This window comes from Microcaecilia unicolor, chromosome 4 (genome assembly GCF_901765095.1).
Source record: "Microcaecilia unicolor chromosome 4, aMicUni1.1, whole genome shotgun sequence".
NCBI classification, from domain to species: domain Eukaryota; kingdom Metazoa; phylum Chordata; class Amphibia; order Gymnophiona; family Siphonopidae; genus Microcaecilia; species Microcaecilia unicolor.
The window spans coordinates 169111976-169129584 of NC_044034.1; the positions used below are offsets into that span (position 1 = coordinate 169111976).

At 46.8% G+C, this 17609-nt stretch overlaps 1 protein-coding gene across 7 annotated transcripts in view; it reads right to left on the reverse strand.

Moving 5' to 3' along the window:
- LOC115468855 (CUGBP Elav-like family member 1) overlaps positions 1 to 17609 on the reverse strand; it is a 105023-nt gene that overhangs the window by 41469 nt on the left and 45945 nt on the right. For 5 of the 7 annotated variants that reach the window (XM_030200935.1, XM_030200934.1, XM_030200936.1 and 2 more), the window contains 2 exons: positions 17512 to 17587; positions 14628 to 14753 (listed from right to left, as the gene is read on the reverse strand). In XM_030200935.1, the coding sequence (XP_030056795.1) occupies positions 14628 to 14753; positions 17512 to 17587 (202 nt within the window). The remainder of the gene's footprint in view (positions 1 to 14627; positions 14754 to 17511; positions 17588 to 17609) is intronic. The other 2 variants (XM_030200937.1, XM_030200939.1) reach the window with 1 other exon arrangement.

Consider the following 17609-nt stretch of genomic DNA (forward strand, 5'->3'; position numbering starts at 1 on the left):
TGGAGCAACATGCCGTGACGGCGAGCCCACAGCCACATGCTGACGGCTTCCTGACACAGGGGGCGAGATCCGGTGCCCCCCTGCTTGTTGATGTAATACATGGCAACCTGGTTGTCTGTCTGAATTTGGATAATTTGGTGGGACAGCCGATCTCTGAAAGCCTTCAGAGCGTTCCAGATCGCTCGTAACTCCAGGAGATTGATCTGCAGATCGCGTTCCTGGAGGGACCAGCTTCCCTGGGTGTGAAGCCCATCCACATGAGCTCCCCACCCCAGGAGAGACGCATCCGTAGTCAGCACTTTTTGTGGCTGAGGAATTTGGAAAGGGCGTCCCAGAGTCAAATTGGACCAAATCGTCCACCAATACAGGGATTTGAGAAAACTCGTGGACAGGTGGATCACGTCTTCTAGATCCCCAGCAGCTTGAAACCACTGGGAAGCTAGGGTCCATTGAGCAGATCGCATGTGAAGACGAGCCATGGGAGTCACATGAACTGTGGAGGCCATATGGCCAAGCAATCTCAACATCTGCCGAGCTGTGATCTGCTAAGACGCTCGTACCCGGGAGACGAGGGACAACAGATTGTTGGCCCTTGTCTCTGGAAGATAGGCATGAGCCGTCCGAGAATCCAGCAGAGCTCCTATGAATTCGAGTCTCTGTACTGGGAGAAGATGGGACTTTGGGTAATTTATCACAAACCCCAGTAGCTCCAGGAGTCGAATAGTCATCTGCATGGACTGTAGAGCTCCTGCCTCGGATGTGTTCTTCACCAGCCAATCGTCGAGATAAGGGAACACATGCACTCCCAGCTGCTGCTACTACACCCTGGGCGCAGAGGCGAGCCCAAAGGGTAGCACACAGTACTGGAAGTGACGTCTGCCCAGCTGAAATCGCAGATACTGCCTGTGAGCTGGCAATATCGGGATGTGTGTGTAGGCGTCCTTCAAGTCCAGAGAGCATAGCCAATCATTTTCCTGAATCATGGGAAGAAGGGTGCCCAGGGAAAGCATCCTTTACCAGATATTTGTTCAGGGCCCTTAGGTCTAGGATGGGACGCATCCCCCCGTTTTCTTTTCCACAAGGAAGTACCTGGAATAGAATCCCAGCCCTTCCTGCCCGGATGGCACGGGCTCGACTGCATTGGTGCTGAGAAGGGCGGAGAGTTCCTCTGCAAGTACCTGCTTGTGTTGGAAGCTGTAGGACTGAGCTCCCGGTGGGCAATTTGGAAGCTTTGAGGCCAAACTGAGGGTGTATCCTTGCCGGACTATTTGAAGAACCCAACGGTCGGAGGTTATAAGAGGCCACCTTTGGTGAAAAACTTTCAACCTCCCCCCGACCGGCAAATCACCCGGCACGGACACGATGTCGGCTATGCTCTGCTGGAGCCAGTCAAAAGCTCGTCCCCTGCTTTTGCTGGGGAGCCGTGGGGCCTTGCTGAGGCGCACGCTGCTGACGAGAGCGAGCGTGCTAGGGCTTAGCCTGGGCCGCAGGCTGTCAAGAAGGAGGATTGTACCTACGCTTACCAGAAGAGTAGGGAACAGCCCTCCTTCCCCCATAAAAACGTCTACCTGAGGAGGTAGATGCTGAAGGCTGCCGGCGGGAGAACTTGTCGAAAGCGGTATCCCGCTGGTGGAGCTGTTCTACCACCTGTTCGACTTTCTCTCCAAAAATGTTGTCCGCTCGGCAAGGGGAGTCCGCAATCCGCTGCTGGATCCTATTCTCCAGGTCGGAGGCACGCAGCCATGAGAGTCTGCGCATCACCACACCTTGAGCAGCGGCCCTGGACGCAACATCAAAGGTATCATATACCCCTCTGGCCAGGAATTTTCTGCACGCCTTCAGCTGCCTGACCACCTCCTGAAACGGCTTGGCTTACTCAGGAGGGAGCTTGTCCACCAAGCCCGCCAACTGCCGCACATTGTTCTGCATATGGATGCTCGTGTAGAGCTGATAGGACTGAATCTTGGCCACGAGCATAGAAGAATGGTAGGCCTTCCTCCCAAAGGAGTCTAAGGTTCTAGAGTCCTTGCCCGGGGGCGCCGAAGCATGTTCCCTAGAACTCTTAGCCTTCTTTAGGGCCAGATCCACCACACCAGAGTCGTAAGGCAACTGAGTGCGCATCAGCTCTGGGTCCCCATGGATCCGATACTGGGATTCGATCTTCTTGGGAATGTGTGGATTAGTTAGAGGCTTGGTCCAGTTCGCCAGCAATGTCTTTTTTAGGATATGATGCATGGGTACTGTGGACGCTTCCTTAGGTGGAGGATAGTCCAAGAGCTCAAACATTTCAGTCCTGGGCTCATCCTCCACAACCACCGGGAAGGGGATGGCCGTAGACATCTCCCAGACAAAGGCCGCGAAAGACAGACTCTCGGGAGGAGAAAGCTGCCTTTCAGGGGAGGGAGTGGGATCAGAAGGAAGGCCATCAGACTCCTCGTCAGAGAAATATCTGATGTCCTCCTCCTCCTCTCACGAGGCCTCACCATCGGTATCAGACACAAGTTCCCGAACCTGTGTCTGAAGCCGTGCCCGACTCGACTCCGTGGAAACACGGCCACGGTGGGAGCGTCGAGAGGTAGACTCCCTCGCCAGCACCGGCGAAGTTCCCTCCACCGACGTTGTCGGGGAGTCTTCCTAGGAGGCGGCCGCAAGCGGTACCGATGTCGGAGACCTCACCCCGGGCAAAGGGCCAGCCGGCGCCTCACTCGACGGTACCAGTGGCGCAGGCACCCCCGGTACCGGAGGGGAAGGGCGCAACAGCTCTCCAAGGATCTCTGGGAGAACGGCCCGGAGACTCTCGTGCAGAGCGGCTGTGGAGAAAGATATGGAAGCCGATGCAGGCGTCGAGGTCAGAGTCTGTTCCGGACGTGGAGGCGGTTCCGAGCTGTCCAAGGTGGAGCGCATCGACACCTCCTAAACAGAGGGTGAGCGGTCCTCCCGGTGCCGATGCCTACTGGGTGCCGACTCCCTCGGCGACCCAGAGCTCTCTGTACCGATGCGGGAAGGAGACCGATGTCGATGCTTCTTTGATTTCTTCGAACGAAGCATGTCACCGGAGCTTCCCGGTACCGACGAGGAGGACGTAGAATCCAACCGTCTCTTCCTCGGGGCCGAGGCCGAAGAAGGTCGGTCTCGGGGGGGCTGTACCGCAGGAGCCCTCAGGGCAGGAGGAGACCCACCTGAAGGCTCACCGCCACCAGCAGGGGAATGGACAGCCCTCACCTGCACTCCAGTCGAAGCACCACCGTCCGACGACATCAGCAACAGCGGAGGTCCCGGTACCACCGACACCGACTTCCGATGTCTCGGTACCGACGATGCAGAGGGTCGAAACCTCGATGCAGTCGATGCCGAGGTCGAAGACTTCGATGCTGTCGACGTCGATGCACTCGATGCCTCCGGTGCTGTTGTCGACGAAGAGCCCGAGAACAACACGTTCCACTGGGCCAATCTCGCTACCTGAGTCCTCTTCTGTAAAAGAGCACAAAGACTACAGGCCTGCGGGCGGTGTCCAGCCCCCAGACACTGAAGACACAAAGCGTGCCTATCAGTGAGCGAGATTACCCGGGCGCACTGGGTGCACTTCTTGAAGCCGCTGGGAGATTTCGATGACATGGGCGGAAAAATCACGCTGGCGAAATCAAAATTCGCGATGGTGACGAAGGGCACCAAAAATAAGGGAGAGAGAAAAAACCCGTACAGAGGCCACAAAAAAGGCCTACCCCGAAAGCGAAAGGAAACTTACGCTGGGGAAACAAACTGGACACACGGGAAGGGACAAAGACCAAGGTCTCTTTTTTTTTTTTTTTTAGCGAAATTGCGAAGACGCGCGAGGGTCAACTTGAGGGGCATGAAACGGCGGCAAAACACGACCGTCCCGAGCGCGGACAAAAGAAGACTGACGAACACGAGCCGGTTCGGGCGGGAAGACGGCCGCGCATGCGTGGTGCGCGTGAGAGCTAGCAAAGGCCTTTGCTAGTGAAGTTCCGATTGGAGGGGCTGCCGTGGACGTCACCCATCAGTGAGAACAAGCAGCCTGCTTGTCCTCGGAGAATACATTCTAACTCTCCCATCTTAGTTTTCAGGCTTCTAGCATTTGTATACAGGCACTTCAAATTGTGTTTTTTCTTTTGATCTACAAGCTGCTTAGAAGTTGAAGGGGATAATGCACATCCTTTATCCTGCTCTCTCATTAAGCACACCTGGCTTACTTTTAAGCATTGTTAAAACCTCTCTACTGGGATTCCCTATATGTCCTGTTTCAACAGTATCCTTCAAGGATACTCCACACTGAACCATGTGCTCCTGGGCAACTGTTGGTCATCCCCCCTCCCCCAATTCTAGTTTAAAAGCTGCTCTATTCTCCTTTTAAAAAGTTAGCGCCAGCAGCCTGGTTCCATCCTGGTTAAGGTTGAGCCCATCCTTTCGGAACACTTCCCCCTTTCCCAGAATGTCACCCAGTTCCTAACAAATCTAAATCCCTCATCCCTGCACCATCATCTCAACCACGCATTGAGACCGGAGCTCTGCCTGCCTTTTGGGGCCTGTGCGTGGAACATCTCTGAAAATGCGACCCTGGAGGATTTGAACTTCAGCTTTCTACCTAAGAGCCTAAATCTGGCTTCCTGTACCTCCCTCCCACATTTTCCTATGTCACTGGTACCCACATGTACCAAGACAGTCGGCTCCTCCCCAGCACTAAGATCCTGTCTAAGTGATGCGTGAGGTCCACCACCTTCGCACCAAACAGGCAAGTCACCAGGTGATCCTCAAGTCCACCAGTCACCCAGCTATCTATATACCTAATGATCAAATCACCAACTACAACAGCCGTCCTAACCCTTCCCCCCTGCGCAAAACTTGGAGACATATCCTTGATGCCAAGAGGATAGTACATCCCCTGGTAGGCAGGTCCTGACTACAGGAGTACTTCCTACTTCACCAGGGTGATACCCTCCTTCTTGGAGACCTCCCTCCTCCAAGGTAGCACAGGGGCTACCAGACTGGAGGTAGGACTTCTCTACATCATCCCTGTAGGTCTCCTCAATGCACCTCTCTGTCTCCCTCAGCTCCATCAAGTCTGCTACTCTAGCTTCAAGGGAACAGACGCGTTCTCGAAGAGCTAGGAGCTCTCTGCATTGGGCACAAACATATAACCGCTCACCAACTGGGAGATAATCATACATGTGGACACAATGCAAAAGACTGGATAGCACCCCTCTCACTGCTGGAATGCTGACTCCATCTTAGTATTTTTGAGTTTTTCAATAATTTAAACCTAAGGTAAGGTATTAAGAATATTAGCCTAATATAAAAATGTGTGATGTATTTAGTGTTTTCTTCTTAGAAGGTAATGAAATGTATTTAAAACTCTGTAAGACCACTCCTTGCTTATCCTAATTATAATAATTGACTATAAAGGGTTGCGCTAGGGGTGGGCGGGATGAAGACTAAACTATGTCCTGCAGTACCTGCTAAAGGCTATCTGTTAATGCTGTGGTACAAAGTTCCAAGTCTTAAAACTAGAGGGAAAAGTGTATGCCGAGTATTCCACAGAGGAATGCTGAATTTCGTTGTTGTATTTCAACCCTCTCCAGTAAACTGTCGCTCAGTCAAAAAACTGTGAAAGTGAGAGAGAAGCTCTAACTTCTCTGCTATTTGTTTCTTTTTGTGCTGAGAGGAAGGAGAAGGTAGTGGCAGGAGGGAGCAGGAGACCTGGCACCACCAGGTATATCCCAGTAAGGCACCAGCAGCAGCTCTGAAACCCCCTAAGCTCAAATGAACAGGAATCAACAACCTTGAAGAAAACCAGGAGCCGATGAGAGATCCGTCTATTGCTTGCTGGAGATAGAGATAAGACTGACTCACGATGAGCCTCTCCGTCCTATAAATCAAAGTTCAATTGTGTTCTATCTCCACCTGCTGGTAGACTGAATCACTTCCCCTCTGCTTAGTATTCTCAGTTACAGTAATCTATATGATAAGCTAATCGTCCTACAGTTCCAACTACTTGTTTTATTAACCTGCTCTATGCTAGAGGCCGCAGTCTTTTTTACTTTCTTTACCAATACAATTCCTAACACTTTTCGGTGTTATTACAACTCAAGAAGATTTCAATCCTCTCACAGATATCCAAATTACATTTCTCCAACATGTTCTTCTTTAAAATATTTTTCATTTTCTACTCACTTGCCATCATCTTTGCAACACTTATTGCTCCCTCACCATCAGAAGTCAACATTATTCCAGTCCTTTACCACCTTAAAAAAACATCCAGGTTAATTTCATCCCATCGAACTGGTGACTTCAAAAAAACCCCTCCCTTCAACCTACCATTACGCATCGCCTTCAGCACCTAACCACCATACCTCTATTCAGGAAATCTAGACTGCCCAAACTTGACATTTCGTCCTTTAGATTGTAAGCTCCTTTGAGCAGGGACTGTCCTTCTTTGTTAAACTGTATAACGCTGCGTAACCCTAGTAGCGCTCTAGAAATGTTAAGTAGTAGTAGTACCAATCATCAATAAACAATGAAACTCCTTCACCCAAGACTACAACACCCATTTCAAGGCAGATTATCAACATTCAATCTTCAACCTCAAATATGGCACCTTTTCTGTCAATGGGTTATGTCAATGCCAGATCTGCAGCTAATAAGACCGAAATCCTTTTCAGACTGGATTAAATCTGACAAACTTGATCTACTATTCATCACAGAAACTTGGACCCACAGTGCAAATGACCCAATCATAATTGATTTATGCCCTCCTGAATATAAGATCTTACACTGGCCAAGAAAAGAAAAAAAAAAAAAGAGGTGTAGGGATAGCACTTATTTACAAATCATAATTCTCCCCCGAATCTATATCAGAATTAATCTCACCTCAGCTTGAAATTGCTTCATTTAAACTACATAGTCCCAAACTATGCAACCAATTAACTTGCATTTTATTTTATAGACCTCCAATAAACTGGAATAATAGTCAATCCACTTTCATGGACTTTATTGCAAACTAGTAAAAAAGGCCCGTTTCTGACACAAATGAAACGGGCGCTAGCAAGGTTTTCCTCGGAGTGTGTATGTTTGGGAGAGTGTATGTGAGAGTGACTGTTTGAGAGTCAGAGTGAAAGTGTGAGTGTGTGTGTGTGTGTGAGAGAGAGAGTGAGTCTGGGTGTGAGTGTGTTTGTGAGAGAGTGTGTGTGTGAGAATGTGAGTGTGTGCAAGTGTGTATGTTAGACACAGTGTGAGAGAGTGTGTGTGTGTGTCGGCGAGAGAGAGAGTGTGTGTGAGACACAGATTCTCTGTGAGAGTGAGTGTATGAGACCAAGCGAGTGTGTGAGTGACTGTGTGGCACATACAGTGTGAGACAGAGAGTCAGAAAGACATTGTATATGAGAGAGTGTGAGCCCTGCCCTCCCAATCCATGCCCATCTGTCACCTGTCCCCTCCATTCATCCCTATCCAGCAATTCCCCTCTCTCCCTGAGCCCTGCCCTGCAATCCATATCTATCCATGCCCATCTGTCCCCTCCATTCATCCCTATCCAGCAATTCCTCTCTCTCCCTGAGCCCTGCCCTCCCAATCCATGCCCATCCATGCTCCTCTGTCCCCTGCCCCCTCCATTCATCCCTTTCCAGCAATTCCCCTCTCTCCCTGAGCCCTGCCCTCCCAATCCATGGCCATCCATGCTCCTCTGTCCCCTGCCGCCTCCATTCATCCTTTTCCAGCAATTCCCCTCTCTCCCTGAGCCCTGCCCTCCCAATCCATGGCCATCCATGCTCCTCTGTCCCCTGCCGCCTCCATTCATCCTTTTCCAGCAAGTCCCCTCTCTCCCTTCCATGACCCCCCCTCGCAGCCATGCTCCTCTCTCTCCCATGTCCCAGCCTGGCCCGCCCTCTTCTCCCCCCCCCTTCGCATCCATGCTCCCCCCCTTCGCATCCATGCTGTCGTTTCTCCCCTGCCCTCCCGCTCCCATTGTTCAACTTTACTGCCCATTCTCTTCTCTCTCCCCTATTTCTATTTTTTTTTCTTCTTCTTTTTAAATTTACCTCCGTGGCGGTTCCGGCAGCGCAGCGTCAGGGAAGGAGGCGGCGCTCCCGACGTCTCCAGCCTTTCCTTCGCTGTGTTCTGCCTTCTTCTGACGTCAAGGATGACGTCAGAAGAAGGCGGAACACAGCGAAGGGAAGGCTGGAGACGTCGGGAGCGCCGCCTCCTTCCCTGACGCTGCCGGATTTGTTTGTTTTTGTTTCCGCCCTCGACGTCATGACGTTTGACGCGAGGGCGGGGCAGAGACGGCTGGGTGGCTTCACACCACGAACGCCACGAACCCTACAGCCAGGGAGTGACGTCAGATGGCTTCAGAACGTTGTCCTCATTAGAACGTTCACGGTGCGTTTTATTATATTAGATACCTGCACCAGTTATTTCAATGTATTACTAATTGGAGACCTAAATCTACCTTTAGAAGACTCCCAACTCCCCAAATACCCGCGACTGCATGGACTTCTTTCAACTCTGCAATATTAACCTTCCTCCAGTGCAACCAACTCACATTAAAGGTCACTCGCTTGACATAATTTCTTACAAACTCTCCACCAATCAAAACATAACTATATCTGATATCAAATGGTTTAACATCCCTTGGTCTGATCATCATAAATCAACACTAACCTTATACTGGCGCAAAAAGGATAAGTTTATAACCCAAAATCCTTCAACAATCATTTCTAGAGGATGGATTGACAAAGACAATTTCTGGCAACATATATATAACAACAATTGGTCAGCACAACCTAACTCTCTCTCCTTCCTCACAGATTGGAACACCAGATGCCAACTCATCCTAGACAAAATTGCCCCTCTTCGTTCCAGAACTTTATATAGACGTCAATCATCACCATGGTTTAATGACCTACTAAAAAAACCTAAAATCACAAACCAGAAAATTAGAAAAAGCATGGAGTAGATCAAGAAACAACCTCACCTTTAATGCTTGGAAACAGTCACAGAGCAAAAAGAACCTACTATACTCAAAAAATCACAACCAATGGCACAGATATAAAGAAACAATATCAACTCATAAACAGCCTGCTTAATACCAATATAGTTACCCGCTCACCTTCAACAGTCCATCTGCAGACCAATTGGCTATGTACTTCTATAATAAAATCACTAATCTTCGTAAATTGATTCCCCATGATAGCAATTACCTTGATTCCTTTCTCGATGAATTGGATCCCAACATTAATGAAACTCCAGTTGACTGCTCATGGACAAGTTTTACCCTCCTCACCACTGAAGAAATTTCAAAGACGATCTCCAAACTCTCCAGTTCCCATTGTCATCTTGATTCCTGCCTCAGCCATTTAATAGAAGACGCCCCTGAACGCTTCATCACTGATCCCACCGCCCACATCAACTTCTTGTTGCAACAAGGTCCCTTCCCTACTGAACATGGTAACATATTACTCACACCTATACCCACAGACTCTAAGAAACCTATAAGTGATGTTACCAACTACAGACCAGTGGCCTCCATTCCCCTATTAACTAAATTGATGGAAAATAGTGACCTTTCAAGTCAATGAGTATATACAAAAGTTCTCCAACCTCCATGAATCTCAATCGAGTTTCCATCCTACCCACAGTACGGAAACAGTATTGCTTACTTTAATATCCAAATTTAAACAAGAAATATTATTTGGAAATAAAGTACTCCTTTTACAGTTTGACATGTCTGGAGCATTTGACATGGTTAATCATTGTATTCTTACTAGACTTCTGGATAAGTTGGGAATTGGTGGCAATGTTATAAAATGGATTGAAGGCTTTATTACGTCTAGATCCTATCGAGTCAAGTCATCTACAGCAATATCATCTCCCTGGTCATCAGATTGTGGTGTGCCTCAAGATTCTCCTTTATCTCCAATTCTATTCAACCTTATGATGATTCCTCTGGCTAAATCCCTTTCCAAACATGGTCTCAACCCCTTCGTCTATGCTGACGATGTCACCATATACATTCCCTTCAAATCTAACCTGGAAGAAATTTCCGACAAAATAACCAATGATATGAATATCTTAACTTCTTGGGCCAATGCTTTCAAAATGAAATTGAACAAAGACAAAACTCAATGCCTAATCCTCTCTTCCCAATATTCCACATTCCATCCAACGACTCTCACCACTCCTGATGTCACAATTCCTATATCCAATAGTCTGAAAGTCCTTGGAGTTACATTGGATAAACACTTATCCCTTTAAGACCACACAACATCTATCATGAAGAAAACGTTCAATATGATGTGGATGTTGAAACGTGTGAAACCTTATCTCCCCCTGAATACCTTCCGCAGCTTGGTACAATCCATGGTACTCACCCACGCTGATTACTGTAATAGTATCTTCGTTGGATGTAAAGCCCAAATCATGAAAAAACTTCAAACTGCCCAGAACACGGCAGCTAGACTTATTTATGGGAAGCCTAGATTCGAAAGTGCAACACCCCTCCTTATGAAACTTCATTGGCTCCCTATTAGAGAATGAGTCAACTTTAAGGCCATCACACTAATCCACAAGATCATCCATGGAGTGTCACCAAGTTACACGGTCAATCTAATAAACCTTCCATACAGAAACATGTCAACATCTTCACGATCATACCTTAACCTTCACTGCAAAAGACTAAAGTACAAAACCTACTATGCATCTAACTTCTCCTTCCTGGGATCCCAGCTCTGGAATGCTCTACCTAGATACAGTCGGTCAATTAATGAATATCTTCCCTTTAGGAAACAACTGAAAACCCATCTATTCAAACAGGTTTACCCAAGTGACTTGACCTATCATAAACAAACATAAGCAAACCATCTATCTACCGGTTCAAATAACCACTATCTACAATGACTCAGAAATATCTCCTACCAACCTTCTTACCCTCCATGCTCTTCCCATTTTCTCCTTAATCGCTCCACCGCCTTACCTATCCCTATCCTTTTTCTCATACCTCTTCTATCCCCATTTACTCCTTGCTCATTTGTCCTATCACATACCCCCTTTGTTGATTTGTTTACTATAGATTGCATTCTCTTGTTACTATGTAAGCCGCATTGAGCCTGCGATGAGCGGGAAAGCGCGGGGTACAAATGTAATAAATAAATAAATAAATCCATCAGTTCCTGGAATCATATGCTACTGATGACAAGGAACATGTTGTCAGCATTATGCTGTTCAGAGCCCAAAAGTTGGCCTAACTGGAGATTCAGGACCTACCCAGAGGCCTCTGGGAAATAATGCAAACAGCTCTGATATTCCTTCCCCCCCCCCCCCCCTTCTAGTCTGATCTCTGGTGATGTCAATATAGATAGACAGGTATCTCCTACCCCTTTGGGTGTAGTTTACAGGTCTTAAAACCTGTGCTTCAAAGCAACAAACCAAAACCACTGCTCAGCAGAACAATAGGACCCTGACAACTGGTCTCCAAGAAACTGGCTTCAAAGGAATCCACACCTCTTGGGTAATCAAGAGACATCAGATCAAACAAACCAAATTACTGCACAGGAATATGCCATATAAAGAGTTCAGGGATATAGAAGAACAGTTCACACCCAGGAGACAAGCACACATTCAGATCCACACATCCCATCATTCTTGCAGACCTTCTTTCTAGGAGAGCCATTTCACACACATCTGCCTCCCGATCCTCGACAGAAAGACAGATGTTAATTCACTGACAGAAACAGCCAAAATCAGACACACTGAAGCAGTACTGCAATATCTTCTTGCCCTGCTGTAAGTCTATTTCTATATAAAATACCTTTTTCCAAGCACACCTGTATGTTGTATTATGGTGCTACAAAACCCACTGCCACTAAGAAGTGGACCAAAGACAAAAAGAAAGGAACCCAGAACCAGACAATAGCCAAAACTGACATCCAACTTCTGGGGACCATAACTGACACAGGTCCTCTGCCATTTCAGCACTCCTCTAACTGCAGAATGCCTCACTCTCACATGGCCCTTCCTCTTCAGCCATGCTGGGTGCAGAAACTGTCTTGATGGCCAGCACACATCGCATCAGCTGCTAGCAAAAATAACAGCGTGGCAAGTGCCACATAGTGTGCAGCGTTGGTCATATTGTCGAATTTGAACAAATGAGTATGCTACAACTTACAAGCTTCGGGAACCAAGTATCTACCCCCACTCCCCCCCACCCCAAAAAAACCCCAAACTGCAAGCATTGCCCTGGGCTGCTGCAGCAGATGACGACTTCCAATCCTTTCAGTTTCTTTTTTTGTTTATCTTGTCTCTGGAGGCACTCAAGCACACCTCCAAAACGTAGGGGAATAGGGCTGAGACATAAGCATCCTAATCCCCCCCCCAACGAGCACCTGGATAGGGCTGATATAGCTAGGTTTGGCACCCCCAGGTGAAGTTGAATCAGGTCCGATAGTCCACACCTCTATATCTTTCTTTTGGGGGTTTTTTTCCCCTCTTCAGGGACACTTAAATCCTGAATACAGATGTCCCTAAGGTTAAAGCTTACTAGAACAGACTGCACAGGAGCTCACCTACCATCTCCTAGAGACTGAGAAATAATGAGTGGTTGGGATCGACAGATACTTAGGGCAAGATGCACTAAAGACTCGTTAAAGCCCTTTCCTTACCGATTCCCTTAGCGAATCGGTAAGGAACGGGCATGCATCAAGGAATAGCAATGCAAATGAGCTGCTCGTTGTAGCTCACTTGCATTCTCTATTCCGTCGTTAAACAGTCAGCTGGTTGAGCATGCGCAGAGCAGCCAAGCGTTATGCTGGCTGCTCTGCGCATGCCAAGGACGTCCGCCGCTCCCCCCTGCATTGAAATGACAGCTTCCCGCAGGCACCGGCCTCCCCCCAATCAAAAAAAACATCCATTTTGGTCGTCATTCCCCCCTGCAATAATAAAAATGTCTTTTTTGGCAGTGCTTCACTCAGCTGAGAGACCTGGAAGTCCCTGAGCCAATCACAATGTGTTTAAAGCTAAACGTGCTGTGATTGGCTGAGAGAGACCTGGAGGAGGGGCATAATCGAAAGGGACGTCCAACTAGGTTTTTTTTTTATTTGGACGTCCTCGCACGTCCCGATGCCGGCGGTGGTCATTTGGGGCACCTCCCAGGAGGGGGGGGGGGGGGGGGGACAGCAGCACCAGCAGCTCTAAGGTGGGTGGGGGTCAGTGGCACCAGAAGCTCTCAGGTGAGTGAGGGGTCAGCAGCACCAACAACTTTAGGGGAGGTGCAGCAGCAGTAGTAACTCTAAAGGGGGCTGGCAGCAAGGGGTGGCTGTGAGGGAAGATCAGCAGCTCCTGTCAGTGACAGGAGATACTCCTTCCAATATCCTTAAGAGAGTAAGGCTTGGAATGCCAAGAGTGTCTATTGGAGCACCAGAATGAGGCTGTACCAGCAGCTGCAGCTTGCACTCCGGCCCGCAGCTCTGACAAGTGCTCATCAGGGACGTCCTTTTGGACGTCTTTGGCATGCGCAGAGCAGCCAGCATAATGCTTGGCTGTTCTGCGCATGCTCAGCTGGCCGACTGGCTAGGAAGGAAATCCCATGCAAATGAGCTAGCAGCGACCAGTTCATTTGCATGCGATTTCCTTGATGCATGCCCGTTCCTTACCGATTCGCTAAGGAATCGGTAAGGAAAGGGCTTTAACATTTTGGTTAGTGAATCTACCCCTAAGTCAGTGAGTCTTAAGGCTCTGTGTCTGGAGGAACAATAAGGATTTACCCACAAAATAACTAAGCACCTTCCCCTTCAGAGGCTATCCCTTGCTCTGGTCAATTCAGGGATCATAATTCCTGTCCTGAGAATTGAACCCAGGTACTCTGCTGCTCCAGGCTGACATGGACCTTGCTTTTCTAATTGTATGCTACTTTAAACCCAACAAACACATCCTTTCACTCTCAGATCTATCCTCTCCTTGCTCTGTTCCTTTTGGAAGTGGGGGGTGGGGGGGAAGAGATAGAAACTAAGAACCCAGGGTATCCTATTGCTGTTTACTTTAACAACCATATTGAAAGCCTATAGCTTATAGCAATCTACTTCCCTGTGTTATTTCTTCCTCGTTATTCTCATCTACTTCCCCTTATAGACATTGTGTAAGGTGTCTTGGGCAAAGGTGCTAAATACAAAAATTAAACAAAAAAAATGAAGGCTTAAGAGCTTGAAAGAACCACTTCTGTATCAATACACAGGAGGGTTATGGGATTAGCAGCATTACTATCAAACATTTTTAATAGCCTAATTTTTAGAGCAGTGGGCTAAGAACTAGGGGAGCCCAGTTCAAATCCCCCAGTGGCTTCTTGTAATCTTAGATTGTGAGCCTTCTAGGGAGAGGGAAATACCTAGTGTACCTGAATGTAACTCGACTTGGAAAAATGGAGTGCATGAAATGCACCCAAAATGTTTTTATTGCTTTCACCATCAGGTCACAATCCATATGCAATATCCTAGGAATTAAGTTTGTCACAGTGTTTTTATTCAATCCCACCACCAAATTTAATGGCTATGATACCACAGTGAAATAATCTGCAGGGGCACAGTGAGAAAAAAAAACACAGCAGTCAGAGAAAATTAACATCTTACCTGAGCTGGCGAGGACACCGAGGGGGCTGTTGGAAGTGCTGAGTGCACTGGTCGCACTTGTGTTTTGAGCTGCACTGGCAGCAGCTGCTAATGCTGCCAGGTTCTGTAACTGCATTGCACTCAAACCTGTCACACACACACATATACAGCCATGAAATAGCTGTCAACTCTTTTGCTCCTGCACAGATACTAATATCTATAAACTTTAAATTTAAGAAAACTATCTGCTTCACACTATAAAACCTTACTGGAAATATCAAAAATACTTATCTAGTTAAACATTTTCCTCTTGTATGCTGCCTGGCTATTTACAATAACATAACATGTAAGTGCAACCACTAAATAAAAGGAATCGCAACATCTATTCTCTTTAGAATCAGAAAAAAAAGGGGGGATTTGATCATTTAGGATCTGACTCCAAGCAACAGCTGTTGAGGTCATATTCTCTTATGTATCATGATAAAAATCATTTGACTTTCATCATTATGAAAATGTTGTCATTTTGTTATCCCACCTTATAGGAATAGATTTTTGAGAAGAAAATGAAGATATAGAAACTTTGCCACCAAAGGAACAATGTTCACAAACCATACAAGGGCTGACTATGCACGTTTTCCCTATTAAACCAATATGCTTCCTATATTTAAAAACCACCTAAAGGTTGGCTTATGTGGTACTGCATCTTGCTAGCTGAGTCAATGAATGTGCCTCTCACTTGATTGATGACCATATCTCCCTACTCCAAGCTTATTCGGCTCTGTGGTTATCTTTATAATTAACCATCAGTACAATCACTGCACAATATACATGAACAGGAAGTATGATGTGCAAAAAAAATGGAGTAATATGATCTCATCCACTTCACTGGCTACCTGTAGAATATCATAATTTTAAAATCTTAACCTTTAGAACATTACACGACAGGACTCCTTTGCATTTGTCCAATTTTAATTATTCCATATGTATGTCTGTGCATTCTTCACTCATTAAATGATCATCTCATAATACACATTATGAGTCTATGCGCCACTTCACCACCTTTTAACTCTGTCTCCTCTTTATAAAATCACTTTCCATTATCTCGCTGTTCTGAATTTTCTTATAAGAAGTTTCGGCAACTATTAAAAACTCACTTCTTTAAAATGGCATTTCATAATTTTTTCAGATCTCAGTTCATTTTTCAAAAAAAGACTCCAATGTTCCCTCATACTTCTTCCCTTTTTGACGCCAGCTTGCTTCTATCCTATCCATATAACTAATTTCTTCTAATCTTTCAACTGTTTCATCAGCTAGGCCTGAAGAGACCCTCACACTAACCTATCACAAGCCTCAAGGTGGCTCAGAGCTCCTCTCTCCTGACATCCAGCACTTACCTGAACATGAGAACCCCTCGACGCCTCTGTAGCACAGCACAGGACTGTACTCCCTTTTTTGTTTCATTTTTTACTTTCCATGAACTCTCCAGCTTGCACCACTGCCATAATTAGGCTTTTTTTTTTTTTTTAATTTAGACCCAGACCTATTCATGGCTACACACCAGACAGCAAGAAAGTGAGAACTATAGGGGATAGACAGTACCCCTTGGGGCCCTAACTCCTTACCCCTTGGTCAAGTCCCATCAGATCACCCTGGAATCAACTACCTATTAGCAGGTCAGAGTTCTGGACTGACGGTCTTCTCTCAGTTCCTTTAGGCTCAGGGTCTTTGACTGGTCCCCAGAAGCCCATACTATGGCACTACAATGTCACCTTGTCTAGACTTCTGTCTACATCCCCGGAGAGGGTGGATCAGGGGAGGGAAAAACCCCAACCAGCACTCACCCCTGCTGGCAGTGCCCCCTCCCCCCCAAACAACCACTGCAACCCAATACCTCACTAAGCCAAGGTCCACAGGATGAGGCCTGAGGATCACAACCAATGTCTCACTAAGACAAAGCCCACAGGCTAAGGCTTAGGGCTCCTGAATGAAACTTGCTCCTCCTGCTCAATTAGGGCAAAGGTCTGTGGACCGATCCCTGAGAGCTTCCCTTGACCAGAGACTCAACCAGGGGCCACAAGCTGTACACTGTGCCCCTGGAGTTTGACCAGACTTCTCTCGTCTGAAGATGAAAGCACCCTGCCAAATTAGCCCATGGGCAGGGAAATACTGGTGAATTCCAAGGCAGTATCGCTATTTATGCTGGTGATGTGACTAGTAATCAATGCTCTCTGCCTTCATCTGCTGGCTGAGGAAATAACCTACTTGATGGGCTGGTCTAGCAGGATAAGGTTTGGCCTTTATATTAGAAACATATCCATGTGTAAACAGTAACATTTACACATGTATATCATATACATGAGTAAATACCGAATTCCGAAAGCTGCTAGTTACGGCAGAAGCTGCTGGATCGATGCTATTCATTTTTACAGTGTATTTGTAAAATGATGACCTCCCGTTGCATGTACCAGGAAATACACATGCACACCTGCAGGTATTTTAGAAATGTTTGTGAGCAGATCCCTTTCTAAATACCACCAGAAATGAGCGCATCCTGACCTGGATGTCTCAATTCCTCTCTCTATATTCTCTCTTAACATGGGGTTCCACATGCCTCTCTGCAACTAAACCACTCCTATCACACATCCAGATAGCAATGTATAAACTACTTTATTAACCTATATATTTTTGTAAAATCTAAAGTCTACTCAGTTACCAAATGATAGCTAAAAAAAACCCAATTTAAAAATGCATTCAGAAAATGATTCTCAATGCAATTATTACCAAACATTGGTATGCATAATCTTTATTGAAATGGGGAGAAAGTGAAGAATATTTATGCATCATAAATATTAAACATCATAAAGCAAGGTATTTGTCAGCTGTTAGAAAGCAGAAAGATGCTCACCTCCCATTGGATGCATGCCACCCAGACTATTCAGGTTCCCCGAAGAGGCTGTTTGCTGAAGGAGCTGCAAATAAAGCTAGACATTACACCAAAACAAA